Source organism: Micromonas commoda, chromosome 5 (genome assembly GCF_000090985.2).
Source record: "Micromonas commoda chromosome 5, complete sequence".
NCBI lineage: Eukaryota > Viridiplantae > Chlorophyta > Mamiellophyceae > Mamiellales > Mamiellaceae > Micromonas > Micromonas commoda.
Window position 1 is genome coordinate 817,077 of NC_013042.1, and position 26,167 is coordinate 843,243.

The 26,167-nt window shown below is 61.2% G+C and overlaps 16 protein-coding genes across 16 annotated transcripts; 10 read left to right on the forward strand and 6 right to left on the reverse strand.

The window, feature by feature from the left end:
• Positions 1-194: 194 nt before the first annotated feature.
• On the forward strand, positions 195-1,592 carry snRNP (U1 small nuclear ribonucleoprotein; the record flags this gene model as incomplete). Its single annotated transcript, XM_002502114.1, has 1 exon — positions 195-1,592. One exon carries the CDS (start codon positions 195-197, stop codon positions 1,590-1,592), a length of 1,398 nt encoding a protein of 465 aa, XP_002502160.1.
• Positions 1,593-1,658: 66 nt separating this feature from the next.
• MICPUN_58652 (predicted protein) lies at positions 1,659-1,877 on the forward strand (the record flags this gene model as incomplete). Its single annotated transcript, XM_002502115.1, has 1 exon — positions 1,659-1,877. The coding sequence occupies one exon, from the start codon at positions 1,659-1,661 to the stop codon at positions 1,875-1,877; it is 219 nt and encodes a 72-aa protein (XP_002502161.1).
• Positions 1,878-2,277: 400 nt separating this feature from the next.
• On the forward strand, positions 2,278-2,872 carry MICPUN_108283 (predicted protein). The gene has a single exon (XM_002502116.1). The coding sequence runs from the start codon at positions 2,308-2,310 to the stop codon at positions 2,695-2,697; it is 390 nt and encodes a 129-aa protein (XP_002502162.1). The 5' UTR covers positions 2,278-2,307; the 3' UTR covers positions 2,698-2,872.
• Positions 2,873-3,175: 303 nt separating this feature from the next.
• Positions 3,176-3,762, forward strand: MICPUN_58654 (predicted protein; the record flags this gene model as incomplete). The annotated part of the gene is made up of 2 exons (XM_002502117.1): positions 3,176-3,253; positions 3,352-3,762. The coding sequence occupies 2 exons, from the start codon at positions 3,176-3,178 to the stop codon at positions 3,760-3,762; spliced, it is 489 nt and encodes a 162-aa protein (XP_002502163.1).
• Positions 3,763-3,772: 10 nt separating this feature from the next.
• Positions 3,773-6,314, reverse strand: MICPUN_50300 (predicted protein; the record flags this gene model as incomplete). The annotated part of the gene is made up of 1 exon (XM_002502501.1): positions 3,773-6,314. The coding sequence occupies one exon, from the start codon at positions 6,312-6,314 to the stop codon at positions 3,801-3,803; it is 2,514 nt and encodes an 837-aa protein (XP_002502547.1). The 3' UTR covers positions 3,773-3,800.
• Positions 6,315-6,575: 261 nt separating this feature from the next.
• Positions 6,576-7,778, reverse strand: MICPUN_81659 (predicted protein; the record flags this gene model as incomplete). The annotated part of the gene is made up of 2 exons (XM_002502502.1): positions 6,576-7,226; positions 7,380-7,778. Coding segments are annotated over 2 exons (1,050 nt in total), but the record flags the coding sequence as incomplete, so codon positions are not given.
• A 428-nt stretch (positions 7,779-8,206) lies between these two features.
• Positions 8,207-8,767, forward strand: MICPUN_58656 (predicted protein; the record flags this gene model as incomplete). The annotated part of the gene is made up of 1 exon (XM_002502118.1): positions 8,207-8,767. One exon carries the CDS (start codon positions 8,207-8,209, stop codon positions 8,765-8,767), a length of 561 nt encoding a protein of 186 aa, XP_002502164.1.
• Positions 8,768-8,907: 140 nt separating this feature from the next.
• MICPUN_76048 (predicted protein) lies at positions 8,908-9,816 on the reverse strand (the record flags this gene model as incomplete). The annotated part of the gene is made up of 1 exon (XM_002502503.1): positions 8,908-9,816. A coding segment is annotated over one exon (909 nt), but the record flags the coding sequence as incomplete, so codon positions are not given.
• Positions 9,817-10,476: 660 nt separating this feature from the next.
• On the forward strand, positions 10,477-11,901 carry MICPUN_81963 (predicted protein; the record flags this gene model as incomplete). Its single annotated transcript, XM_002502119.1, has 1 exon — positions 10,477-11,901. A coding segment is annotated over one exon (1,425 nt), but the record flags the coding sequence as incomplete, so codon positions are not given.
• Positions 11,902-12,450: 549 nt separating this feature from the next.
• Positions 12,451-14,110, forward strand: MICPUN_108284 (predicted protein). Its single transcript, XM_002502120.1, has one exon. It carries the CDS (start codon positions 12,502-12,504, stop codon positions 14,038-14,040), a length of 1,539 nt encoding a protein of 512 aa, XP_002502166.1. The 5' UTR covers positions 12,451-12,501; the 3' UTR covers positions 14,041-14,110.
• Positions 14,111-14,747: 637 nt separating this feature from the next.
• On the forward strand, positions 14,748-16,190 carry MICPUN_100573 (predicted protein; the record flags this gene model as incomplete). The annotated part of the gene is made up of 1 exon (XM_002502121.1): positions 14,748-16,190. One exon carries the CDS (start codon positions 14,748-14,750, stop codon positions 16,188-16,190), a length of 1,443 nt encoding a protein of 480 aa, XP_002502167.1.
• A 44-nt stretch (positions 16,191-16,234) lies between these two features.
• On the reverse strand, positions 16,235-17,374 carry MICPUN_58661 (rieske ferredoxin; the record flags this gene model as incomplete). Its single annotated transcript, XM_002502504.1, has 1 exon — positions 16,235-17,374. The coding sequence occupies one exon, from the start codon at positions 17,372-17,374 to the stop codon at positions 16,235-16,237; it is 1,140 nt and encodes a 379-aa protein (XP_002502550.1).
• A 208-nt stretch (positions 17,375-17,582) lies between these two features.
• On the forward strand, positions 17,583-19,100 carry MICPUN_58662 (predicted protein; the record flags this gene model as incomplete). Its single annotated transcript, XM_002502122.1, has 1 exon — positions 17,583-19,100. One exon carries the CDS (start codon positions 17,583-17,585, stop codon positions 19,098-19,100), a length of 1,518 nt encoding a protein of 505 aa, XP_002502168.1.
• An 893-nt stretch (positions 19,101-19,993) lies between these two features.
• MICPUN_100575 (predicted protein) lies at positions 19,994-22,004 on the forward strand (the record flags this gene model as incomplete). Its single annotated transcript, XM_002502123.1, has 3 exons — positions 19,994-20,374; positions 20,714-21,047; positions 21,172-22,004. 3 exons carry the CDS (start codon positions 19,994-19,996, stop codon positions 22,002-22,004), a joined length of 1,548 nt encoding a protein of 515 aa, XP_002502169.1.
• A 283-nt stretch (positions 22,005-22,287) lies between these two features.
• Positions 22,288-24,372, reverse strand: MICPUN_100576 (predicted protein; the record flags this gene model as incomplete). Its single annotated transcript, XM_002502505.1, is given in 3 exon segments — positions 22,288-22,362; positions 22,398-22,784; positions 22,804-24,372. 3 exon segments carry the CDS (start codon positions 24,370-24,372, stop codon positions 22,288-22,290), a joined length of 2,031 nt encoding a protein of 676 aa, XP_002502551.1.
• Positions 24,373-24,461: 89 nt separating this feature from the next.
• MICPUN_81795 (predicted protein) lies at positions 24,462-25,460 on the reverse strand (the record flags this gene model as incomplete). The annotated part of the gene is made up of 1 exon (XM_002502506.1): positions 24,462-25,460. The coding sequence occupies one exon, from the start codon at positions 25,458-25,460 to the stop codon at positions 24,462-24,464; it is 999 nt and encodes a 332-aa protein (XP_002502552.1).
• Between the last annotated feature and the right edge of the window lie 707 nt (positions 25,461-26,167).

Here is a 26,167-nt window from a genome sequence, read left to right on the forward strand (position 1 = left end):
AGCCTCGGAGCGTAGTGCCCGCGACCGTGACTTTGTGAGCGAGGGCAGATCTGAGTGGTGTTCAAATCATATTTTTGAAACTCGGCGCCGATACCAGATTCACACAGCTGCACAGCAGCAGCGAGCAGCCAGGTCTGTATGGTGGACCTTTTGCCCTAATTCACCGCCACTTGATCGGAGCGCGAAGGTCGATCATGTTGAAGCCCGCGCCCCAATCTCTGCGTGAGCTCCCTCGGGCTCCGCCCGGGAGCCTCCCACCGCCGCCCGGCGGCTTCGGCCTGCCCCCGCCGCCGGGGTTCCCGGGGTTCCGGCCCGGGTTTCCGCCGATGATGCCGGGGATGATGCGCCCGCCAATAATGCACGGCATGAGGCCCGCGCCCAACGCGTCGGTGCACCAGACGGGCCTGACGCCCTCGCTGCTTCGGCTGTTCGTCGCGAGACCTCCCGTGGAATATCATCCGCCCCCCGCCAAGCCAAAGAAGACCCAGCCCTACACCGGCATCGCGGACTACGTCAAGCTCTTCACCGATCCCGAGGAAGATCCTCCGCCGCCCCCGGCCGAGCCGAAGGAGACCAAGGCGGAGAAGAAGACCAGGAGGGCCGCCGAGAAGGCCAAGGAGAACGACGCGAGGATCGAGGAGGACATCACGAGCTGGAACCCGAAGGAGGATCCGAAGCTCGCGGACTCGGACCCGTACAAGACCCTCTTCGTCGGCAGGCTGAGCTACGACGTCGACGAGGCTGCGCTCAGGCGCGAGTTCGAGAGATTTGGGGCGGTCAAGTCCGTGACCGTCGTGGAGGACCAGGACGGAAAGCCTAGGGGGTACGCCTTCGTCGAGTTCGACAGGGAGAGCGACATGAAGCACGCGTACAGGTCGGCGGATGGGCTGAGGCTCGAGGGCAGGAGGATCCTGGTGGACGCCGAGCGCGGGCGCACCGTGCCCGACTGGAGGCCCAGGCGGTTCAACGGCGGGCTCGGCGGGACCCGACGCGGGGGTAAGACCGAGAACAGCCTCGTCGCCGGTCGCGATCAGGCGTACCACAACCGGGCGGCCCAGGAGGCTGGCGGCGGCGGCGGCGGCGGGTACGCGGGTCACGGATACGGCGGGGGTCCCCAGCAGCAGGGTCACGGACACGGCCAATTCGGCGACGACCGGCGCGACTCGCGGCGTGGCAGCTCCCGCGACTCGCGCCGCGACGATCGGGATCGCGGCAGGGACCGTAACTCGAGCAGGTACGATCGCCGCGACGACAGGAGCAGGGACCGAAGGGACGACAGGCGCGACGGGGATCGCGGCCGGGACCGGTACGACGACAGGGATCGACGCGACAGGGACAGGGACAGGGATCGACGCGACAGGGACAGGGACAGGGACAGGGACAGGGACAGGGACCGGTCCCGGGGCAGGGACAGGTACGACGACCGCGACAGGGGGTACAAACGCGACAGGTCCTCGTCCCGGGGCAGGCGGGACGACAGGGACCGCGATCGCAAGCGCCACCACGGGGACGACGGCGCGTACCCGCCGCCTCCGCCCAACGGCGCCGCCGCCGCGGACGACGACGAAGATAAGGAGGACGGAGAGCTCTGAATGACTTGCCAAAAAAATGTTTCGAATACTGACTAAACGAGTATCGCCGCCAACGGCTCCGCGAACATGACTATCAACGGCGCGAGCGCCTCCACCGGCCCCATCAGGCTCAGGCACGTGCTAAGTGTTGACGCCCCTGGCACCCCGACCGCCGCGAAGAGGGAACAGAGCGCGATCATAGCCTTGGGATTTGACCTCAGGTACTCGACATGGGGTTTTCGCAACCACTCTTGCAAACTGGGATCAGCTTTGCCGTACGCCTCCTGCAGCTTTGGCCTGAGCTGATCGCGCGTTTCGTTCACCTTCTCTTTGGCCCTCCCAGCTGACTCCTTGGCCTTCTCCATGGCCTTCTCCATGGCCGCTGAGCCCTTCTCCTTCGCCGCGGCCGCCACCGCCGAGCCTTTCTCCTTCGCCTTCAATGCAAAACCCTTCACCATGTCCATCGCTCCTCCCAGCGCTGTGAGCCTTAAACGAGGAGGTCTCGCTAGTCTAACAAAAAGGAACCGCGTGAACACCGAGTCTGATAGGGTCCCAAGAGTCAGAACCCAAATGATTTTGAACAGATGAACAGTGCTCAAAAAGTGTAAAATCCGACTTCCTTTCATTGTTCATTTTGAGAGACCCGTTTCAAACCAGGATTTCAAAGCGATAAGCTTTTTTTGCTGATCTGGCACTCACGCCAGCGCGGCAGCGTCGTCGCACCACAGGTACCAACATGGAAATGAGCAAGCTGGCGCCGGCCTTCGCGAAGCTCGCGGAGGCTGCGCAGGAGATCTCCGAGATTTTCGCGGCGGCGGGAGGCGTCACCCTGGGGAAGAGGGGCCCCGGCGCCCTGCTGCTGGATGCGGACGGCAAACCAATCAAGAAGAAAAAGGAGAAGCGCGCTCCCCGCGCGCCCACCAAGTTCAACGAGTTCATGAGGACGAAGGTCGCTCAGGTGAAGAGTGATAACCCCACCAAGAGCCCCAAGGATATCTTCGCGATGTGCGCGGCGATGTGGGCGACGGCGCCTGAGAACCCCAAGAGCAGCGCGGCAGCTGCTCTTCCACCGGCGAAGAGCGAGAAGGGGTCGCTCAAGAGTGGCAAGGGGAAGAGCAAGAAGTGAGCGGCCGAGACCCGGCGAAAGTGGCCGCGCGCCAGGGCGAGCGTCGCACAGGAGATGCCCGGCGAGGACACGGAATTGTACTAGAATCTATCACATGTTTTGCTGTCATGCGGGAGGAAGAGGGAGGTCGTTGAGACTTTAAGAACGTCTATAGAATGAAAGAATGGGAATTTTGAACCTTGAAAAGCAACATCGAGTCGCTGTCGCAGCGCGCGCGGTCATCCCCGGGCGTTCTGCGATCGAGTTCAATGCGGCATGACGCGCTGCGGGGTCTCACACGTCACCCGGCTCGCAAACCCCCGTCCAAAGCCCACCTTTCCGCGGCACCTTTCGGTCCCCTTTCAACTTCAACGGAAACCGAAGGGCGAAATTTCGCGATCGGTCGACTCGAAAATCTACGGGATACTGCACCTTCGAAGTCGCCTCCCGGTTCGTGGCCGCCGACTCATCCTCCCCAGGCGCGCGCGAGGCTCGAGAGATGGGAGAGCGAAAGTCGACCCGCGTCAAGACAGTCGCCAAGGCGCTTAAGCGCGTGGACGATGACACGCGACGACAGGTGCGAAGCAGCCCTCCATCCGTCCGTCTTCCCGACCCGATGCCGCCCTCCCGTTCCGCCCGCTAACTTTTCGCCCCGCAACCCCCACCGCATCGCAGGTCGCCGCTGCTCGTTTGGATGCTCTCGAGAACGATAACGCCGAGGCGGAGGCGGCCGACGACGACAGCGAATATGAGGTCGAGGAGGGAGAGGGTGTGGGCACGGTCCTGAAGAAGAAGGGCGGGGGCAAGGGTGGGAAGAGAACGACGCGCGGCGCGGTGGCGACGAAGAAAGGGCCGAGATCGTTCGCCGCGCACCTGGACGAGGCGATGCTGGACAGGGTGCCGAGGGAGATACCGACGTACCTCACCGCGGCGGCGGGTCCATCGGTGACGTCCACGGCTCGAAAGTACTGCTCCGTGTGCGGCTACGCGTCCAACTACAACTGCGCTCGCTGCGGGATGAAGTTCTGCAGTCGCAAGTGCAACGCCGTCCACACCGAGACCCGGTGCCTCAAGTTCACGGCGTGACCGCCGTATATCATATGTAGCTACTAACCTTAGCAGAATTAAATCCCGATAGTCTCGAGTCGCCGGCGCCCACCCCCCGCGGCGGTCCACAAACTTTGCAGGCTCCGAGCCGCGCGCCACCGCCCCGCGTCCCTCGACGCCGAACCAGACGTCGTCCCAGCCTTGAACACCAAGCCGAACATGTCCTCCGTCGCCTCAACCCCGCGCAGCTGCAGCACGAGCTCGGCGTGTTTGCGCAGTCGGACGAAGCAGTCGGTCTCGTCGATCGACCGCGACCTATCCGTCGACCGCGACCCGTTCGTCAACCACCCGCGCCCCTTCTCGTCGGTGTCACTCCACAGCAGGTTCACGAGCCGAAGCTTGCGCCGCTTCGATCGGAGAGGTATTCCCCACTGGGTGAATATGGCCTCCAACTGGGGCCGCTCGAGGCGTCGAGCCATCCCTCGAAGGTATCGACGCTCGCGAGCGAGCTTTCGCTCAGCCTCCCTCAGCGAGGGCGGCAGCGCGGCGATCTCTTCGGTTCCGACAGAGCGGCGCCCGTCGTCGTCGTCGGGCACCCTCCATCCCGCTGCCGTCACGAGGCTCTCCTTGAGCCACGCTAGTCGCCGGTATTCAGCCTCGAAGTAGAAGGTCTCGCGCCCCCTGAACGCGAGGAGGAACTGTGAGCGGTGCCGAAGGGGTACCCGGAGCTGGTGCCACAGTCGAACAATCTTTGGCAGGAAGAAGGACGCCGTCGGCAACCCCGCCCAGCTGTCCGGTTGACGCGACAACCTGGCTCCAGCCTTTGCGCGCTCGAGTAACTCCCGCTCTCGCTCTCTCGCGCGTTCCGCCACCCTCGCGCTCTCCTCCTCCTTCTCCGCGAGCGAGGCTTCGAGCTCCAAGACCTGCGCGCACAGCAATCGCTTCTGAAACTCGACCCGTTGGACGGTGTCCTTGTAGCCGTCCAGCGCGTCGCGCGTCGCGTTTGCCTCTGCGAGAGCCTCCCTGAAACGCTCGCGAAGGCCGGCAATCTGGTGCTTGAGCGTCGTCTTCTCCCACTTCACCGCCGCCTTCTCCGCGGCTCTCGCGTCGGGTGGGAAATCGTCCACTCGAGGCGATGTCGTTCCGGATAAATCTGACATGGCGCGACGGTGGCGACGGAACGTCTCGTCCATCTCCCGCTGCTCCAGCTCTCGATCGTAGTGCACGATGACGGTGTCAACGCTCAGAGGATCCTCGATCAGGGTCTTCGGTTCCTCTGGCAGCTCACCCATGGCAGAAAGCGCATTCTCTTTGCTCTTCGTCCTATCGTCTTCGAGAACCCTACTCGTCTGATCCGACGCCCAGCTGCACATCTCATTCTCAGCCTCGTACTCTGCCAGTGCCGCCTCCGAGAAGGGATTCACAAATCCATCACCTCCAAAGTTTTCCTTCCCGCCGCAGTTGGGCCCAATCGATCCACGACTCCTTGATCGCGTGTGTCGGTGCTGACTGACCTTCACCAGGCTGAGCTCAGAGAGCGGTGATGCGCTCGGCGGCAAGTTGTCCTCGTCCTCCTCCTTCAGGGCGGCATCCACAACCTTGACAATCTTAGCTCCTGCGGTTACAATTTTCGCCAGGCTCTTCAGCGGGCTGCCGAGGACAGAATCCCTCAGGTCTGTTAGATCGTACGCGTTGTTCACTCGAATGTGCGCCTCTGTGTCGACGATCGGGTCATCATCAATCGACGTTTCACTGCACCCGCTTCCTTCTCGTGAAGGCTTCGGGGACTCGCCTTCTTTCCAGAACACGCCAAGGTCAGTCTCCAAGAGCTCAAGCTTTCGCTGGAGCGCATCCGCTGCAGCTTGCGCAGAGTTCATGCGCTCCTGCTCGCTCCTCAGTCGAGACAACTCGCACTCCAAACCTTCGATGAGTGTTTCCTTTGCCGCGTCCATGATGTCGTAGACGACCTTGTCCTCCTGAAGTTCTCTCAGCTGCAGCTGCAGGCGCTCAATGACAGCCTCAGGAGATTCACCCCTCCTCGCATGCGTGGTGACGCCCATCCGCAGTAAGTTCTGCTCAGCCTCGAGCTGCCGCCCAGCCTCGGCGCGTCGACCCGGGCTAGCGTTGCATCCATTATCGATGCTGGTGGGTCCGACATTATTCTCAGAGATCTCGTTTGCAGCGGCAGCGGCGACAACTTCGACGGGCGTTGCATTGCTGGTGTCGGCTTTCAGCTCTGCGGCGAGTGCATCCGCGCGTGCCCGGCGAATAGCGGCCAGTGATACAAGCTCCCCGAGGGTATCATCGTCAGTGAGTGAATATCCAGACTCATCGGTATCGCTCGCCGCTGACCTTGGCGTGTTGGGATGGCTTGCTGTCGGGCTGATTACATCTGCGCCCTTGGCATTTGCTGCCCTGTTCAGCGCAAAGCCGAGTGAGCGGCGCACAGTGGAGCCGACGAGCCTGAAGAATCCAAGCTTACCGCGAACCGAGTGACCACGGTCATCAGTGTCTTCATTCACGGCGACAGATGCGGTGGGTTTGTTCACTGCTGATTGCTTGCTTGGGGTACCGCGGCGGCGGCGGCGCATGGGTTTGCCAGGCGATGGTGACCAGGATCTTCGTCTGTGATGCCTGGAGCTGAGTCTGTGTCCCTCGTTGAGGATTTCGTCGCCGTCATCTTCGGCGGTGGAACCTCCGAGGAGAAAGCGCTCAAGAGTTGCTATTCGAGCCTCAGCTCGTGCCCGTGCCTCCTCCGCAGCTCTCTTCTCCTCTCGAATGCGAGCAATTTCCTCCGCAGTGCCGAACAATTCACCTCTGTTGGTGTCCCCAGTGGCAAGTGCAATGATGCGCTGAAGCTCAGCGATCTCTGCCCGATAACGACGAATCAATGCCTTGTCATCGATGACCTCGTTGACGGTAGCGCGGTTTCTTACGCGCTTGGCCTGTGACGCGAAAAAGAGAGCCGCCCTTGTAGCCTCGAGTGCGGATGCCGCCGCAGAGATGCAGGTTATGACCGCCGTCCTCGCGTTGCCACCGAGAGAGCTCGCAAGTATGCGAGTAAGCTTTGAGTCTCGGTATGGCACGTGTTCATCTGAACCACGTTCACTCTTTTCGCTCAGGCTGCGAATCACCTTTCCGAGGGTCAGGAGTGATCGATTGATGTGGCAACCCTCTGTCAGCCGCGTACCAGAGGACTGCGCTCGGCTCGCACGCTCGGACCCCGCAAGGTCCACAAAATTGAGAGTTGCGGTCAGAGCCGGACCTCGATCTTCCGTGTCGACAGCCGCTTCATCGGCCGAGCTCGCGACCCTGCTCTCGATGGTCAGGCGCACGATCATGTGAGAACGGGACGATTCGGCGTTCATGCCTGTGGCGCCAACCTGTCGACGAGCCTCAACCTCACGAAGTAAAGCCTCGAGTGCCTCGCTCGAATCCACTGGCGTGCAAATCAGACGCTCAATCACGGTACCGCGTTCCGGATCGTCCAGCAGCCTGAGGGGCTCGGACACTCCAGGCGCGAGTTGGCTTGTCGCGGCGTTGCCAGCTCCCGCCTCATCCTTCACCATCCATCCCCCTCTGTCGTCGCCTTTTCCACCCATGTTGGAGAAGTTGTTGGAGTATGCCGCGGCGGTCCACGGCGCGGGCGCATCCACGAGAAGATCTCTCACAATCTCATTGTAAATCTCCACGGCGGAGAAGTGCATGAGGTACTTCCGCTCGTCGTCTCCCTGGACAGCTTGGAACAGGTCTCCAATTGCTCCTCGAGTGATGGCGCGCATCGTGTATGTCTTGCCCCCCCCGGTCTGACCGTACGCGAACACGGTCCCATTCACCCCTCGAAGCGCGCCTCGCACGATGTCTCGCGCGGCTCTGGCGTACACCTCATCATTCGCGGCTTGCGGTCCGAACACGCGATCGGCCGTGTACCGAGTTCGTTGACCCGACTTGGCGGAAGCGGATTCTTTCCCGGGACTGGTCGCATTCTGGGGAGAAGCGTGCGCGACGGGGCCCGCAGCTACTGTTAAGCGAAGCTCACGCTCGTCCTCGGACATATCCCACACCTGAAGCTCCCTCGCCTGTCGCTCCTTATCACTCGGAGGCCTTATTCTTACCCCTACCCATATCTCCTGTCCTTCGGCATCTTCGGGACTTCCCGCGGCAGGTGACTTTTGCAAATCCTTTCGGAACTCGCGACACTCATTGATATCTTCCATGAAAACCTATCGCAGGTCCACTTCGACGGTTGAGGATGTGACTTACGGTTGATGTCGCCGCGATACACTCACAGTACGCCCGCGGAATCCCTCGCGGCGCGGAATGAGGACCGTCGGGGAAGAGACGGCACCTCTCATTGGATTGGCTGGAACTTGGTCAAATTATTTGACAGAGTGGCTATTTTCGAGCGAGCGTTACTGAAGAAACCCGCACGACTTCTCGACTGCACCGATGCGGGTACCGCACCGCCAGAGAGCCGCGCGACATGAACGACCTCACGAGCCCATTGCTCGTCGGCCTTTGCGACGACGAGTTGGATACCCGGATCAAGTACCATCGCGGGGTCTACTCCAAGTCCGACAGCTCGGGTCCCGTGGAGAATGCCCTCTACCACATCACCCCCGCGCGTTTTTTCCACAGCCGGCTCCCCGTCGGCCACGAGGGCATCGAGGCTTACGTCTCCGAGGACTTTCACCACGTCGGCGCGGTGGAGGCATTTTTAACCCCGGAGAAGCTTCTCGATTGGGCCAACAAACACTTGGCCGAGCAGGAGGGCTACTTCTACGTGATGCTGCTGGACCCCGCGGCGTTGGGGGAGACGCAGGAGTACGCCGCGGAGGAGGATGTGAAGGAGACTGGGAGGGTGCTGATCGTGGGACCGGTCGGGGTGGAGGCTATCTCGAGGGTGTACGTCGCATCCAGGGAACTGAATAACTCGAGGACAGGCAAGTTCACGAACGTCGCGCCGCCCTCTCTGGTGGTGCGCTCGCGGCGAGACGACAAGGATGACGAGGCAGCGGGTGATGCCGGGATCCGGGAGAAGTGACGTGGCGTCTCGATTTTCACGGGTCTCGAGGCGCAACTCCAAGTTGCGCCGAACGAGACGAGCTACATCACGCTCTTCAAGCCCTTGATTTCTATGTCCCTGACGACCCCCTGTTTATCCACGATGTGAAACCCGTCGAACAACTCCGCAATGCAGCACCGGACGCTACCGCCGCCCACGTCCTCAATCGTCGTCAGGTCGACATGATAGATTCCGTCAAAGTGCTCCCGCAAAACCTCAAGCTGGTCCTCCCTCAGGCTCCTGTACGCGCGCGTGGACATGACGAGGGCGGGGAAAAACTTCCAGTTCCTCACCTCCAGACAGTTGCAAGCGAAACACTCCATCTGTTCCATGGTTATCTCCACGATGACGCGCCCCGTATTTGTGAGCGACGAGGACACCTTCTCCCAGTCCTCCGTGCTCAAAGAGTCCTTGCACACCAGAGCCGCCTCGGTGCCGATGCTCATCATCACGTTCGTGTGATAGATGGGATCCCCGTTTCTGTCCTTAGCGTCGAATGACACGACCTCGTATTTATTTAGTTTCCCCCAGTGCTCGGCTAAACCCTTGTCCGAACGTTCGGAGATGGCCACATACGCGACCCGATTCACTCGGTCCAGCACGAGCGACCCGGTGCCCTCCAAAAATCGAGGCGGGTCGGTCTCTTCCTCGTATGTCAGGTCGATGGTACACTTGGACATGCGGTCGAGGTAGGTCACCAGATCTTTCCTGCGCTCTTTCCGTCGATTCTCGTTCTTCATCGGGTAGAAGTTCAGCACGTCCGGGGCTGTGGAGAACCAGTTGTTTGGGAACACCGCGTCTGGTGTGCCGTGGCTCTCCTTGTGATCGAAGAGGTGGACAGTCATCTGCAACGGTCCCTTCTGGTTGCCGAGCAGGTCGACCAGGTTCTCGTGCTCGCGCATCACCTTTCTTCGCATAGTCTCCAGCTCACCCTCGTCCACCGCGTGCATGAAGCGGTTGTCCTTCGCCGCCTCCGGGTTGTAGCCAAACGCGGTCGGGGAGATCAGCAGCACCTGGTCGGTGCTCTGCACCGGGGCGTATTCGATGAGGGGCTCGTCGGGCCTGACGGCGCCGAAGAATGCCTTCTCCTCCTTCATGATATCGTCATCCACCCTCTCCTCGCTCATGAACCCGAACGGACCATCCTTCGCGGGGCTGGCTTTCCGCGGCTCCATCGGTAGGGGGCGCGAGCGGCCAACAACCCTACTCCTCCCTACTGCCAGCTCAGTTCGCGCGTTTCGCTGATTTCAGCAGAACGTTGGAAGTCGCCTCGTGGGCAACAAAAGAGGACCAAAAGAGAGGAAGGGTGCCGAAGGAGTTTGACATTCCAGCCAATCACGAGCCGCAAAAAGCGTATCGCGCTCCAGCTAAGCCCAGACGTTTTTTTGGCTACCGTTCGCTGCGCGCGCGCTCGAACTCGCGCCAATCGAAGGCGCACGCCCGAGTCCGCCTTATCCACGTCTCGACGCTCGCTGTAAGGTGCGAACCCATCCCACCGCTAGAGAGGACCCTCGCCCCTGGTCCGTGTGGAGACGCGCGTCCTTTCGTGCATTCTGCTTATCTCCTCCGTGTCAGCACACGCGCGAACGAAAGGGCACATCTCCCGCGTCGCCTCAACGTTCGCCCCATCCCCTGCCCCTTGCCAGGTAACGGAGTAGAGCCGAGGAACCGTCGAACACATCCTAAATATGACCGGTGTCTCGAGCGCGCTGTGCGGAACCCCGCTAGCGGCGCGGACCCGACCCACCGCAACTCTCAGATCTTCGACCGCCCGACGCGTCAAAAACAACAACTGCAGGCGCGTGGTGCGCTGTGCCGTGCAGGAGCCCGAGGAGGACATCGTCTCTCGCGCCGCGCGAGGGTGCGACCCCTCCAATGAAGAAGAGTGCATCATCACTCCTCGTCAGGTCGTAAACGGCCTCGAGCTCCCCTCCTTCGAGGACGTCTCCACCGCGCACTTCCGCATCCGCTCGGGCGTGGTGAGAACCAGGTGCACGCACAGCCGAACGCTCAGCGCGCTCACGGGCATGAAAATCTACCTCAAGCACGAGTGGGAACAGGCCACCGGTTCCTTCAAGGAACGTGGCGCGCGCAACTCCCTCCTCGCGCTCGATCCGGAGCAAAAGAAGAAGGGCGTCGTTGCCGCCTCCGCCGGTAACCACGCGCTCGCTCTCGCGTACCACGGCCGCGAGCTCGGTATCCCCGTCACCGTGCTCATGCCCTCCATCGCGCCCCTGACCAAGATCACGAAGTGCCGCGCGCTCGAAGCCAACGTCGTTCTCGAGGGCGACACCATCGCGGACGCCGCGCTCGCCGCCAGGTCCTACGTCGAGAACGACGGCATGAAGTACATCAACGGCTTTGATGACTTCAACATCATTTCGGGCGCCGGCTCGGTCGGCCTCGAGATTCTCGAGGACGCTAAGGACATCGACGCCATCGTCGTGCCTGTGGGAGGCGGCGGCCTCATCGCGGGTATCGCGCTCGCGGTCAAGACCATCAACCCCAAGGTTCAGATCATCGGCGTCGAGCCCGATCGATGCCCGTCCATGGCGGCGGCGATGGCAGCGGGACAGGTTGTCAAGGTTCCGACGGCGCCGACGCTCGCCGACGGCCTCGCCGTGCCCACCGTCGGACCGCGCTCGTTCGAAGTGCTCAGACCAAGGGTCGATAAGCTCGTCACCGTGTCCGAGAAGGACATCTCTGTCGCGCTCCTTCGCCTGGTTGAGACTGAGAAGCTCGTCCAGGAGGGCGCAGGCGCCGCGGGAATCGCCGCGTGCCTCGCCGGTAAGCTGCCCGAGCTCGAGGGCAAGAACGTCGCCGTCCTGCTTTGCGGTGGTAACATCGATACCTCCACCCTCGGGAACGTGCTCGAGCGCGGTCTGGTCAACGACGGCCGACTCATCCGCTTCTCCGCGGTTGTGCCCGACAGACCAGGCGGCATCGCCGGCTTGTGTGCCGTCATCGCCTTCGTCGGGGCGTCCATCAAGCAGATCGTCCACGAGCGCGCCTGGCTCCAAGAGGACTCCCACGCTGTCCAGGTCGACGTGACCTGCGAGCTGACGGGCGACGAGATGAAGGAGGCGCTGTACAAGGCCCTCTCTGAGAAGTACGCGGTGGACTTCAGCCTGTCCAAGAGCAAACTCAACATGGGCATGGTGGGCAAGGATTCCGCCGGGATGATGGCTGCCGAGTCCACTAACGGTGCCACCGCGAAGACGTATAGCTTCGACAAGAACAAGAACGGGGCCAAGCCAGGGAGGCTGCCCGCGCCCGTGCTGTATGACTACGACACTATCATCAACAACGTCAAGCCCAGCGCCGAGCTCGTGGCTGCCGTGGAGGATGCCTTCTCCCAGCTCGCCAACGGCAGGGTGGATGTGCCCCTCCCCATGCACATCGGTATCGCCGAGACTCCCGAGGCTGGACCCGGTGACTGCCACATCAAGGGCGGGTACATCGAGGGCGCGCCGACGTGGACTGTGAAGCTGGCCAACGTGAGCTTCTACAACAATGTGAAGAAGGGTCTGCCTGCGGGTTCGGGCGTGTTCGTGGTGTGTGACGCTACGAATGGCGGGCCGAAGGCTGTGCTGCACGAGAACAGGTACCTGACGGATCTCAGGACCGGTTCAGCTGGCGCTGTCTGCGTCAAGCATCTCGCGCCGAACGCCAAGAGCGTGGCGTTCATCGGGACAGGCGTCATTGCCGAGGCCATGGCGCGAGCAACTGCGACCGTGCACGGCTTTGAGGAGGCCTTTGCCTTCGCCAGGTCGCCTCAGAAGTCCTCTACCTTCTGCAAGAAGATGTCAAAGGAACTCGGATACCCCTTCTACGCGTGCGCCACCGCTGAGGATGCCGTGCGAAACGCTGATGTTGTATTCACCCAAACGCCGGGAGGTGAGTGGGTGCTGGAGGAGGAATGGCTCAGACCTCACGCCACCATCATTGCCTCCGGTTCGGATCAGCCCACCAAGAACGAGCTCCCTCCTTCCGTGATGGCGAAGGCTAAGTTTGTCACCGACATCACGGCTCAGTGCTCAAGGGTTGGCGAGCTTCGCAGCGCAATTGAAGCTGGCCTCATGACTGCTGACGACGTGCACGCAGAAATTGGACAGATAATCAATGGCGAAAAGCCGGGCAGGGTCGGGAACGAACTCATCGTGTGCGATCTCACCGGCACCGGCGCTCAGGACGCCGCCATCGGGTCCTACGTCATGAAGGCTCTCGATGGCGTGGTTCCGGGCGCCATGCCGCCCGTGTTTGACGCCAACAAGCCGAGGCTGCCTGCGCCCAAGCTATACGATTATGACACCATCAAGTCCAGCGTGGCGCCAAGCCGGGAGCTCACTGAATCTGTGGAGGATGCCTTCTCCCAGCTCGCCAACGGCAGAGTGGATGTGCCCCTCCCCATGCACATCGGTATCGCCGAGACTCCCGAGGCTGGACCCGGTGACTGCCACATCAAGGGCGGGTACATCGAGGGCGCGCCGACGTGGACTGTGAAGCTGGCCAACGTGAGCTTCTACAACAATGTGAAGAAGGGTCTGCCTGCGGGTTCGGGCGTGTTCGTGGTGTGTGACGCTACGAATGGCGGGCCGAAGGCTGTGCTGCACGAGAACAGGTACCTGACGGATCTCAGGACCGGAGCCGCGGGAGCGGTAGCAGTCAAGCACCTCGCCATAAAGGATGCCAAGAGCGTGGCGTTCATCGGGACAGGCGTCATTGCCGAGGCCATGGCGCGCAGCTCTGCCACCGTGCACGGCTTCGAGCAGGGGTACGGTTACTCACGTGACATGACAAAGAACAGCGCTTTCTGCGACAAGATGTCCGCCGAGCTCGGTTACGCCTTCACCCCGTGCTCCAGCGCGGAGGAGGCTGTGAGAAATGCTGATGTTGTGTTCACCCAGACCCCAGGCGGCGAGTGGGTGCTGGACCTGAAGTGGCTCAAGCCCCACGCGCTCATCGTCGCGTCCGGGTCCGACCAGCCCACCAAGAACGAGATCCCCCCGGCGGTGATGAAAAAAGCCAGGGTAGTGACCGACATCACCGCGCAGTGCCTCCGCGTGGGCGAGCTGAGGAGTGCGGTTGCGGCCGGCGTGATGAAGGAGACGGATGTTCACGCCCAGCTCGGTGAGGTAATCAATGGCACAAAGAAGGGTCGCACCGGAAAGGAACTCATCGTGTGCGATCTCACCGGCACTGGCGCGCAGGATGCCGCCATCGGCTCCTACGTCATGAAGGTGCTCGATTAAAGAGGCAAGACCTGTGACGTGGACGAATACTCCCTGCATTTGTTGTAACTGACACTTTATCATTCACTTGGAAGTCTCGTATGAAAGCCACACCGCCGAGCGCGCTGTCTTTTGCGGTAGCGGTCTCATCGCCCGCACTTCGTCTCTGGGTAGGATTCGTTTTCCCCTCCCCGTGCGACAGTTCTTAACTCTTGTCCGCAAGGGCGCCGGTTTCGGGCTCGGATCCCGGTTCGTTTTGGGGGTGATGACTGCTTTAGTAAAAGGTCTGAGCGTGCATGGCGTCGCGGGCGCGGCGCGAAACGACGTTGCCTCGGGGTGGGGTATCTGCATCAATCGTGGGATTCGTCTCGGGAAGGCAGCCCGTTATCCCAGCCCGCCCCTCATCCATGGGTGCGGCGCTGCGCAAAGGCGGGCGACACCTCAATCATATTGTCGTGGGCCAAAGTAAAAGCGCGGGTCCCCGTCCGAGTCGTGGCGGGGGCACAGAATGCCCCACGCTCAGCAGCCACGGGACGAATCCTGAGATTGAAACCTATGACACCCCGAACGGCGATGTCTGCGTGTCCCCCGCGAACACACGTCTGTCTCAGCAGTGACCAACAAAGGCGAATCTGACCCGACGGAGAGCGAACGAACATTTATCTCACCCGGTTGCCCAACCTCCAATCGTCCTGCCCTAACCTCCTCAAACCCTTCGATCAGGTGAGATGTCCGTCGATATAGATGCCATACTAAAAATGTGGAACGTCGGGGATGTCGAGGAGATCGACAACCCTCCGCCGGTGTCCATCAGGCCGCGAGGCCACCTGTCCGCCCCTTGGCACGGAGGAGACGATGACCCCGTCAGCGGATGGGAACCGTCGTTGCAGGCGCTCGCCGCGGCGCTCGACCGCACACACTGCAACGAGCAATGGAAGCTCGCGTTCGCTCATCTGAGGGCAGCGCCCCGTCGCAACTTCGCGTTCGTGCGTGCGTCGTGCTATTCCAAGTTCGTCGAGGTGTTGGACGACCTCACGGATGTTGAGCTGTTTGAGCAGGAGGAGCGAGACCTACTGGTGGATGTGTTCAGGCAGAGGATGGCGGCGCACGAGACGGATCACGTGCCAATGATCCTCGACGTAACCTTCAGGAGTAAACCGGTAGCGGACAAGCAGCGGAACAGGGAAGCGGGTAAAGAGTCGGAGCTGATGGATCCACCGACGAGGGCTGAGATGTTCCAGGCGCTGCGTCTGCTGCGTGGACTGTGGCTGCACTCGCCAAGGAGCTGCGAGGCTGCGGGGAAGGCCGGAGCTGTGGAGGCCCTACTACACAGCTTCATCAAGGGCGTTCCCGATCCCACGGAGAATACGCTCGCTTGGCAGATGGCGAGGGCGCTCGAGGATTGGAAGCGACAGGTGGAGCAGGCGGAAATTGACGGGACGCTTGAGGATATGAAGAAAAAAGCAAAGGAGAAGAAACCGGGCCCTCCATTCAGGATATCTTGTCCGGGTGGTTTCGACGAGCATGGCAGACCGGTAGGCAACGAACTGTTGTTCGAGTTCGACTTCGACGATCCCGAGGTGGAGTACGGGCAGCCCGACGAGGACGAGGTGCGACTGGAGACACTGGAGGCACTCCTCGCTTTGTTATCGGGGCCAGACCAAGAGTGCCGAAGGCAGTTCATGAAGCTAGGTGGTGTTGCGTCGGTGGCCGAGTTCCTCGTGCCGTGGCTATCGGAGAATGGCGGCGAGGATGAACCCAGTGAGCTGGTGCAGAGGTGTATAGTCTTCGTGGGTGTTCTGATCAGGCACGCACTTCCCGGAGACGGTGACAAGACAGACAGGGATGACAAGGATGAAGGTAAACAGATGGCGGAACTGGCGGAGGCAACGCTGCGTGAAATAATCGGGCCGGATGCGACGGAGGAAATTCTCGCTGCCGCTGAAGAACTCTATCCCGGCTTCGACAAAACCTTTGGGGAGGATTCACCTCGTGCAGGTGTTGACGTGGCAGAACTTGAGTCTGAGTCGTTTGCACAGTCGATGATGGAGCAGAGTCTCGAAGCATTGAAAGCTTCTGGGATTGACACAGAGGCGGTCGAAGAACTCATCGCGGGATTCAAGCTGAATCAATCATCCGAGGGCGGCGATGGGACAGCTGAAGAACAATGACGAGCAACGCTGATGCAACATAATTCTACTGCCGTACAGAGCAATCAATCCTTGGATTTTTTCTTTCGCATGCGTGAGGTCCACAGTGTGTCGCCCAACCCTGCCTCGGCCCTCTTCAAACTCTCCTCCCTGGATTGAGCCTTCGCCCATATTGTTTTGAGGCTCTCGGCCCGGTTCTGCAGCTCCGTTCGCCAGAGCAGAGTTCCCGAGATGATCACTAGGATGTCCATCCCGATGTCCGCCACCGCCTGCTGGTTCCAGGTGGGCCACGCCTCCACTCCTGCCTGGATGACGCTTACCATCTGCGCCGCGGCCACCGACGAGGCGAGCGCATATGATCCTAGTCTGTAGCGACGCAATGGCTTGGACTTTCTCTCGGCCTCGATAATCGCCAGAGGCACGCCCTCTGCGCCCACCACGTTCTCTCCCTTGCTGCTGTCGGCAAGCGGCATGTTGATGAGCTGCTGCAGCTCGGCGCCGCGCAGCATGCCGACGTCCTCCTCGTCCATGCTCATGCTGCCGCCGGGTGAGTCAGGATTATCGCCGGACCCGTCGATGTCGACCTCAATGTCCCCAGAGTCCGTCACCCGCGTCTGGTACACCGGCAGTGGTGCGGGCCCGTTGCCAATTTTTCCCACCAGCGGTAGGTCTGGCAGATTAGGGCACCACTCGCCAACCTGCTCGCCGTTGTCCAGCTTGAACTGGGACCCGTGCGCGGGGCACACGATGCAACCGTCATCCGTTAACTTGGCGCTCAACAGCGCGGTCTTTCCCTGCATGGACAAGTTCAGGTGCGGGCACTTGTTTGACACGGCGTAGACGTCCCCCATGAACTCCTGGATGAGAATCTTTTTGCCGTCGAGGTTCGCCACAAGTCTACCTCCGTTGTCCTGAAGATCCTGGGTGGAAAACCCGGACTTGACGTAACGCGCGGTCGTCATCACCTGCAGTCGATGAGAGCAGTGTGAGCGCGTCTTGCGAGGTGCCTCTCGCAACTTTGTCCCGGCGAACCCCGTCGTCAGGCTCGGGGAGCGACCAGAACGGGGGAGGCCGCCCAAAACCCCTGATTGGCGCGCTGCCGACGACGCGTGACCCCCGCCCGACGCCGCGCAGGTCGCCGCCCGCGCGCCTTCCCCGTTGCGAACGACATTCATCGTCGCAGATCCGATCGCTAGAGAAGCCATCTTCGACTGGTTCGCCTCCGTCCGCAGGCGCACCAGTCCAGTGAGGGAGACGTGGATTGCCAGGACTCGGACTTTTCGCCGCCAAGACCGCTGAGTGCAGCTGGTCTCAGATCACGCTCCAACTTGTCCGAAAGCGAGTTTCTCAGCAGTACACTCGCAGACAGACGACGCTCAGGGAGATAAATCGGAGGAGAATTAGTCCCGCACGATGAACGCCCCGGTCGGTGACACCTTCGCGACCCTGTCGATGGAGTCTAAGGTGGTTCTCTTCTCATTAGCCTTTGTGTGGGTGTACTTGGTGATCACCGCAGTCCTCTCTTGGACGAAATCCGCAGCGAGGTGGATCTACGACCTGCTGGGTTTCGGTCTCGATGAGGAGGAGATGCTGGGCATCAAGCACCATAAAAAGGGTGGTAACAGGTCCAAGTCCAAGTCCAAGTCCAAGTCCAAGTCTGGAAATGGTGGTAAGGTCAACAAACCCGCGGGGGATGCCGCGTCGTCTGGCCCTTCGGAGACTCCCTTGGGGGTTGGCCAACAACGCGAAGGCGCGTCGTCCGTCGTGCCAAAGAAACCCTCAAAGACCCACAAGAAACCCCAGCACGCGGCAGAGAAGAACCATCCACTCCACATCAACACGCTGAAGGGACACACGGATGCAGTGAACATGGTGAGTTTCAGCGGCAACGGTTCGACAGTGGTCACCGCGTGTGACGACGCGACGGTGAGAGTTTTCAGACTGGATGGCGGTGCCACATGCAGGGCCCCAAGGACCCTGCGAATCCCCCTCGATCGCGATGCGACCGGCGCGTGCTTCGCCAACGTGGCGGCGCTGGATGATCCGGCAGCGACAGATGGAATCGTTGTAATGGGGACGTCGGGGTTGGGTGAAACTCGTCTCGTCAGTTTTGCTATTTACGATGCGGCGGGCAAGCCCCCGGAGGTGCGATGGGATAAGAAGAGCGCCATGGACGGAAAGACGGCAATCTCTCTGTCTTGTGGGGGCGGGGGCGAAGGACTCGGTGTAGGGGGCGCGCCCATACGGATTCCTCCCGTAGCTGTGTGCTCGTCAGACTCCACGGGGGTACGGGTTTGGGCGGTTGACAGCGGGGTCGAAATAGGTCGATTTGACACCCTGCAGTTCAAGAACCACAATGCGGCTGTTTCGATGGATGGGAACATGATCGCCGTTTCCACGTTCACGTCCGAGGTGAAGATTTGGCTGGTTCTGCGCTCTAGGCAGGGCGCACCGATGGGAGTCGACTCCAAGCGCGCGGCGATGACTCTGAAGGGACACAGATCCGCAGTGAACTGGGTGCAGTTCTCCCCATGCAGCACAAGGGCCGTCACGGTGTCCAAGGATAAGACGCTGAAACTTTGGAATCTTTCGGTGAGGTACGACGTCGGCGAGGACCCCAAAGTTCTTGCGAGCGTGGACCTATCGGACGAGTGCGGTGCTGGTCGAATGCCGACCCGGGTCGCTTTGAGTGCGGCGGGCGTCGCCGCGGTCATGATCGGAAACTCGCTCGTCTTCTACAAGATCTCCCATGGGTTGGCGGGAACAAGCGTCAAGTTGGCGAGAGTAGACGCGCCGCATGGATCTGGCGCGGTAGTGAAATGGATGGAGTGGTCCCAGACACCTCACGCGATCGACGGTGACGCAGTCGAAGTTCTGGCGACGGCGGGGAGCGACAAGAGAGTTTCGCTCTGGAGGAGCCCGCGTTCATGATTTCAGACCTGGCGGAGAAGTTGGAGGGTAAGGTTGAGGTGCGAAACCTGGTCGGGGGGATCGTGGCGTGGTACAACGCGGGCGGCGAGGTGGTGGACGGCGAAGGTAACCCGGTGGAGGCTGTGCACCCGGGGCAACGGCGGTGCATCGGGTTTGTCACCCGGGCCAGGAAGAACGCTTTCAAGTTCCCCAAGGAGGAGAAGTAACACTCATGCCCGCCGAAACGCTAGCGAGGTTGCAATATGGCACCGTTCATCACGTAGGAGGGCGAGATCCGAGACTTAGTCCAGGTGAGGGTGAGTGTAGTCCGGCTCGGGTCCCCCGTCACGACCCTCGCGCGGCGAGTCACCGCCCGGTGAGTCACCACCCCCGTCGCCGGCGCCACGCGAAACCGTCACCTGCCCAAAGGTTGGCACCCCCAAGCTCGTCGCACCCCTCCTCGCCCAAGCGCCGCGCGGCACCAGACGCGCGGAAACAGGCGCGGGTCTGGACACGCACCACTCGCGGCAACCTCCTCGATCGATCGATCGCGTCAAACCCGGTTTCGATCTGAAGCCGACGCCCCCATCGTCGCGCTAACCCTCCGACCGCGCAAAGGTTGGCACCCCCGCCCCTGCTCAAGCAAAAATACAGCTGGAGCTTTCGTGGCATAACCAGGCGCGCGCGGCACGATGGCACCCGCGCGCGCGCCCGGTAAGAGAGGTAAGGCACCCGCAAAACTCCCTATAAATGTCAACCTCAAGACCGTCCGCGACTACTGCGACAGCTTCAGCATCGCAGCAGACGCGCGCGAGAGGCCCGACTGCCTCCTCACCGCGAAGGAGAGGTTTGACGCGTATCAGGACGACCTTCGGGATGTCATCGACCTCGTCGCCGCCTTGACGGGGCGGAAGATGAAGTTTACGCCCGTCAACCTCTCCGATGATGCGGTGTGGGACGCGGAGGGCCTCCGCGATCCATTCACCTTGGTCCTCGGGCACTTTGAGACCCTTTCTTTAGGGCTTGACGGGGTCCTCCGAGCTCTTCAAAACCGCTCGGACGGCGTCGTCAGACTGAAGTCGCGTGTTTGGGGCCTGTTAAACACCGCGCTCGGGCCCGCGGCTTTCTCCCGGATGGTGGTCGCGAACATCGTCCCGTTCTCCGGCCACCACGACACGGGGAAGGAGATGTGGCTCGGCTTCCCACCCTTCGCTGAGGCCTTGGTGAATAGGCTGTTCTTGTGTGCCTTGAACTGCCTGGGGCCACCGGAAAAGGTAGCCGGCTTCGGCCTTCCGGTACGTCCCCCAACGGCCACTGGGAGAGTGCGGATGCCTGGTGACGGCGGCGCATGTCTTCGGCTTATTAGGCCGTAGATTCCGGGTGACGGTGGTACAGGTTTAGTATGTCGGGTTACACGCCGGCTGGCGCGTAACAGGTCCAACCCGTTTTTTTCTGCGACGATGAACCGTCGCGGCGGGTGGCTTCGAGCCGACTTCACCGGCGATCGGTCATCGCCGCAGACATAGCCAACCGGTTCTTTTCCCGCACGGATACCCGCGTCGCTCTCCATCGACCCTCACACTGACACCATCCACACCTCTCAACGTGTCCTGTCGCGCGTTGTTTTGTCGCAGGTGAAAACCTGGCTCGGGGACAACGTCGGCGACGGCGCCGCGGACTCCCCGAGGCCGCTCTGGCCGGGAGAGGAGATCTCCGTCGGGCCCAAGTGTGTGCATCTCTGCCTCTTCACTCAGGCCCGCTGGAGAAACCTCGCGCTGAGGCGCCCGAGCTGGTTCAAGCTCTTTGGTGAGTTTGTAACTTACCTCGGCGGGGAGGGCGAGGCGGCGGCGCAGCAGCTCATCGCCGCGCTGTCCAAGGACGCGGGCGTCGACTACGACCCCGAGTACGCGCAGAGGATGGAGGATTGGCAGAAGGAGAGGCTGTCAAAGTACGGCTTCTACGGCTCCGGTGAGTCATCCTCCCCAACCCGCTCGTTTCCGTCGCCGTCGCGCTTTACCCCGGCTCGAGCCGTTTCATTCTCCAAGCTCAGGGTTTGGGCTCGGTACTAAAAATTTCCCCTCGCGGTGTGCAGAGTGGTCCCCTCGGCGGACCCGCTACTTCAGAAACTATCAGTCCATGTGGGGCTGTCGCGTCGACAAGAAGGTCAAGGAGGCGCGGATTGAGCACCTGAGACAGTTCGGTGCCTGGGGACTGCAGATCTCGGCTAAGGTGATCGAGGCGCGGAAGGCCAAGCTCAGCGCCTCGGTGAGGCGCCACTGGGACGACCCCGAGCTCGGCGCGAACCGCAGGCTGGCGCAGAGCGAGGAGAGCAAGGAGTGGTGGGACGACCCAGATTTCGGCGGGTCCAGAAAAGAGGCCACCGGCTTGTCCATGTACAAGGCGTCCGCGGCAAAGAGAGGGATCGAGGATGAACCGATCTGCCTCCCGGCCGGGACGCGCTGCGCATGCGGCAAGACGATCACTCGCAACGTGATTGTCGGCCTGGCAGTGAGGAAAACCCGGGGTAGGGCGCACCCGAAGATTTCGTTTGCGTGCCCTCATCACGCACCCGGCAAGACAGTCAACGTTGCCTTGACATCGGCTGCGGAACGCGCCAAGGTGATCGACACGGTTCCCGACGACGGGGGACCCAAGCTGGAGGCGGCGATCGTGATGAGGTTGCAGCTCATTGTTGAGCGCTACAACCGAGCGGGCGTTGCAGCGCACGGCGACGAGTTCGAGAAGTTGGTCCTCAAGGAGCGCCACCTTTCTACGAAGATATCTGCGACCGGCGGGTCCAGGTCGTCCACCGGCGGATCCGGCAAGAAGCGCCCGCGCGGGATGGACAACGATGAGGACCCGCGCCGGAACGGGCGCATCCGCAACCTGCCCGCGCCCATCTACACCACCTTTGAGCGCGACTGACGACCTCGGGGATAAAAAATCCGGATTGCGACGCAGCGTCGACAAACGAGAATGAGGCATTGGGAGGGTCGAGACGAGACGAGACGAGACGAGAGGTTGGGAGGGTCGAGACGAGACGAGACGAGACGAGAGGTTGGGAGGGTCGAGACGAGACGAGACGAGACATTTAGGAACATTGGCTTCTAAAATACGTGACCCTCTCAGACCGGCCCTCTGATGGTGAATCTTTTTACAAGATGCGACGTCGCCGCGTTCGCTACGTGATGACTGCGAAGCTTCGGGCTCAAAACTTGGGCATTTCCTCGCCCCGCGCCTCCGCTTCGCGCTTCAGCATCTGCCTGATCCTGCCCCAGCTCCCCTGCTCGATGTCGGAGGTGTCGACGCCCCACTTACTTCTCTTTCGCGGGGCATAGGTAGGAGTTTGGTGACGGCGTCCGGGATGAACTGCACGAAAGCGTCGCCGTCTCGCACGGTGATCATCTCGCTGGGTCGCCACGCCATCCGGGGCACCTCCGCGGTGGATCCGTCGGCGTGCGCGGGGACGAGGCCGACGCGGGCGCACTCGTACGCGAACTGGTACGCAGACCCGTCCACGATGGGAACCTCGCCGGAACCCTCGAGCTCGATCCTCGCGTTGTCCACGCCGATCGCCTCGAGCGCGGACAGCAGGTGCTCGCAGGTGATGACGCCGTTATCGTCGTCCACCGCCAAGCGCATGGAGAGGTGGAGGTTGTCCTGCGCGAGCGCCGCCGCGGCTGGGATCCTGACCTCGCCGGAATCCTAGCAGAAAGCGTCTAACTCTTCGTAGCTTATTGCCCATCGGTCTCTTCAGGTGCGGGGCCTCCACCGGACCAGGCCATAACGTGTTTGCCTCCCGCCCGGGCTCGTTCCCGGGCCATACGAGCTTATCTTCCTCCGAAAGATTGTTGAAGCTTTGCTCTTCACGACCCGCAATCCGAACCTTGCAGTGGGCTCCCTCTTTGGCACCGCAGCATGCCGGCTGCAACCCGTAGAAGAAATCATTCCCATACTGCTTACCGTCGCCCGGCGGCTGCCTGGCGTACTGCGCAATCATGGCACGCTCGAAGCCCCCGTCGAGCATCTCGCTGACGCGAACCTTGAAAGTTTTGGCGTGCTCCAGGTGACTCATCTCGTAGTGGTCAAACACCGCCTGGGCACTCATCTTTTCTATCCTTCGCAAAAACGGCTCCAACCCTGGAGGCAGCGCTGTGCCAATGAACCTCCCGGGGGCGTGGCACCTGTAGTCAATCATCACCTCCGGCGCGGACGCGTCGGATATTTTACCCGGGCAATTCTCCTCCTCGGTACCCGGCAGGTTCCCGCAGCAAACCGCGTTGTAGCCGATGCGGTAGACCTCGTACTTCTGCCCGCCGGGGATGAGCATCGAGTTGATGGGACCAAACGCGCCCTCGTTGTCAATGACATGCAGGCGGCCAGTCTCGCTCACGAAGACGTTCTGCCCGTGCCTATCCTGCTCACTGAAAAGCAGGTCGAACACCGCGGCCCTAACCACGTCCTCGTGGGGAATTTTCTTCGTCAGTGCCATGGTCCGCGCGTCAAGCACGCCCCCATACAGCGCCTCGATGGATGCGCCCTCGGCAACCTCATAGAACTGCATGCGCGTGTCGACCTTGATCCCCTTAGCCTCGTCACCCTCCTGCCAGGGGATGAAAGACTTGACATGCTCGGTCCAAGTCCTGGGCGTGGCGGCGGTCAGGTTGGCGTCCTCTGCAAGCTTGTCCAGCGCGTTGAGGAACTTGAAATTGCACTCGCTCCAGCCAAAGATTCCCCCCTTGAGCTGGCACGGCCTACGCTGGGAGGAGGGGATGTCTTCGCCGTCATGCTCACATTTAGTAGGCAACGGATGATTCCTGGGCGTCTGCCGATAGTTTCCCTTTAGTCCGCACCACGCCTTGACAAAGACGTTGCCTCGCTCCGCAGTCACGCCCTTCATTACTGCCGCGCCCGATGCTCCAGAGAAAACTTTCACGTCTTTTCCTATTGCTTTCATCGGCTGCGACTCCTTCATCCGCGTCAAGATCACGCTGCAGCCGAGGCATTTCTTGCAGTGTACCACGCCAGGATCCCGCCCGGGACCTCCCCCGTTCGGCCTTGGCGGCTTTACCCCCGCGGGTAGTGGGTCCAGGATGCACTGCTCGCACGTGTCGCAGGTCTCCCAAGTGCCCAGTCCCTCTTCGTCGAGCGTCCACTCGGGTGACGCTGCCTGTGCATCCGGATGTTTCGCCAAAGTGTTATCTTTGCTCGAAAGCGTATTCACGCCCTCGCAAGATACGACCGCCGCTGCGCAGAGGCATAGCGCTAACGCGCTCCTCGCCGCGAACCGCATCGGGGCGATCTAATCTGTTTTGGTTGTTCCCACAAGCAGGACGGAAAATTTTTTCAACACCCAAAAAAAGGGGCACGCTCTCTCACACGTCACAGGCGCCCAAGGTGTCGTCTCATCGCCTTTACGCGCCTCTCAACGTCTTTGAAACTCGGCCTTGAGGCTGGATCCTCCTTCCAGCACTGAAGAACCAGGTCCCTGAGCTCCTCGGTCACGCCGCAGCTCTCAGATGCATCCGGCAGCGGAAGTCGACTGCCCTCGACGGCCACTGCAAATATAACCTGAAGGTGATTGGCCATCCAGTCCCAGGGTACCCTTCCGGTGACGCACTCCCACAACATCACGCCGTATGAATACGCATCGCATTTCTCGTCCATTCCCGCGTCGGGTAATCCTCGGAAAAGTTCGGGGGCCATGTACGCTGGTGTGCCTTGTCCGCTAGGAGCTTTTTGTGTCGCCCCGGCAGTTGTCATCAGCGTGTGTCCGTGAGCCTTAGCGATGCCAAAGTCCGCCACTTTGGCCCAGGTGGGCTCATCATCTCCACCTCGCCAATCCGAGGTCCACATGCGAGATGCCAAGAGCACGTTTTGACTCTTTAGGTCACGATGGATGATTCCCTTGGTGGACAAGAATGCCATGGCACCCGCAACATCCTTCGCAACTCGCAATGTTTCCTCGTATGTCAGTCTTCTTCCGAAGCGACATGACCCATCACCGTGTATGAAGCCCCATAATGAACCTCCCTGCATGAGCTCCTCAACGATGCATACGTGTGGGAGTCGCAGACATGCTCCGAGGAGGCGCACAATGCCTTTATGATCGAGTCGGCTCAAAACAGCCACCTCTCTTGTGAAGGCACGCATCTCCTGGCGTGACACACCCGTCATCGCGTGAAGCGTCTTGACAGCCACGAGGACTACATCATCCTCACCGTCCTTCTTCCACTCCCCACGGTGCACCGTGCCATACGCGCCCTGCCCGAGCATCTCACCAAGACACACATCCTGGAGTTGAATCTCACTCACATGATCAGGCGCGAGTGTGGAAGAAAGGGCGAACAGCGATGACGCGCCAGCACCAGGAAACGTCATCAGCCGAGCGAGTACGTCTTCTTCACTGTTTTCGGTGTTCTGCTCGCCGACGCTCGCAGCGCCGACGCGCGCGTTGGCAACGGTCCGCGTTGACGTCCCTGCGCCCCTCACGACTGACCCGTTCTTGTCGTCAAATAATGTCGCGGGAGTCTGCCCAGGGAGGAGCAGCGTGCGCTTGCGATGCGATACACCAGCTTCAACACGATCCGATGGACTATCAGCATCCAATGATGATTGTCCTGTGCCCTGACATTTCGCGAATGCCGCGCTGCAGCTGGCGACAATGGCGAAGGCGCCGACGGCAATTATGGATTCCAGTCTCTCGTACCACGCAGCGCTTTCGGAGCGTCCCGGATCCAGCGACGGTGGCAACGTTGGAGGCGCGCTCGATATGCTGAACTCCGATCGGTTCGCAGGTGAAGGAGGCAACTGAGATAAAGGCGCGTTGGGATATTGAGGTATTGCCGGCGGCGGCGGCGAGGGAGGTGGCGATGACAGCAGGTTGCCACAGCAGTACCTCCAGTGTCTGTCAGCGGGAGCTGAACACTCGTCACTATCGTCTCCCATCGCCTCCAAATCCGCTGCATCGATCGCCTCGCACTCGACGCCGTTTAATCTCACCGAGTGCACAGGCTCAGGGTCAGTCATTGTCTCGCGAACAACGTCGTAAGAAAAATTCCTTTCCCCCCCTCCCGCCGGTATCACTC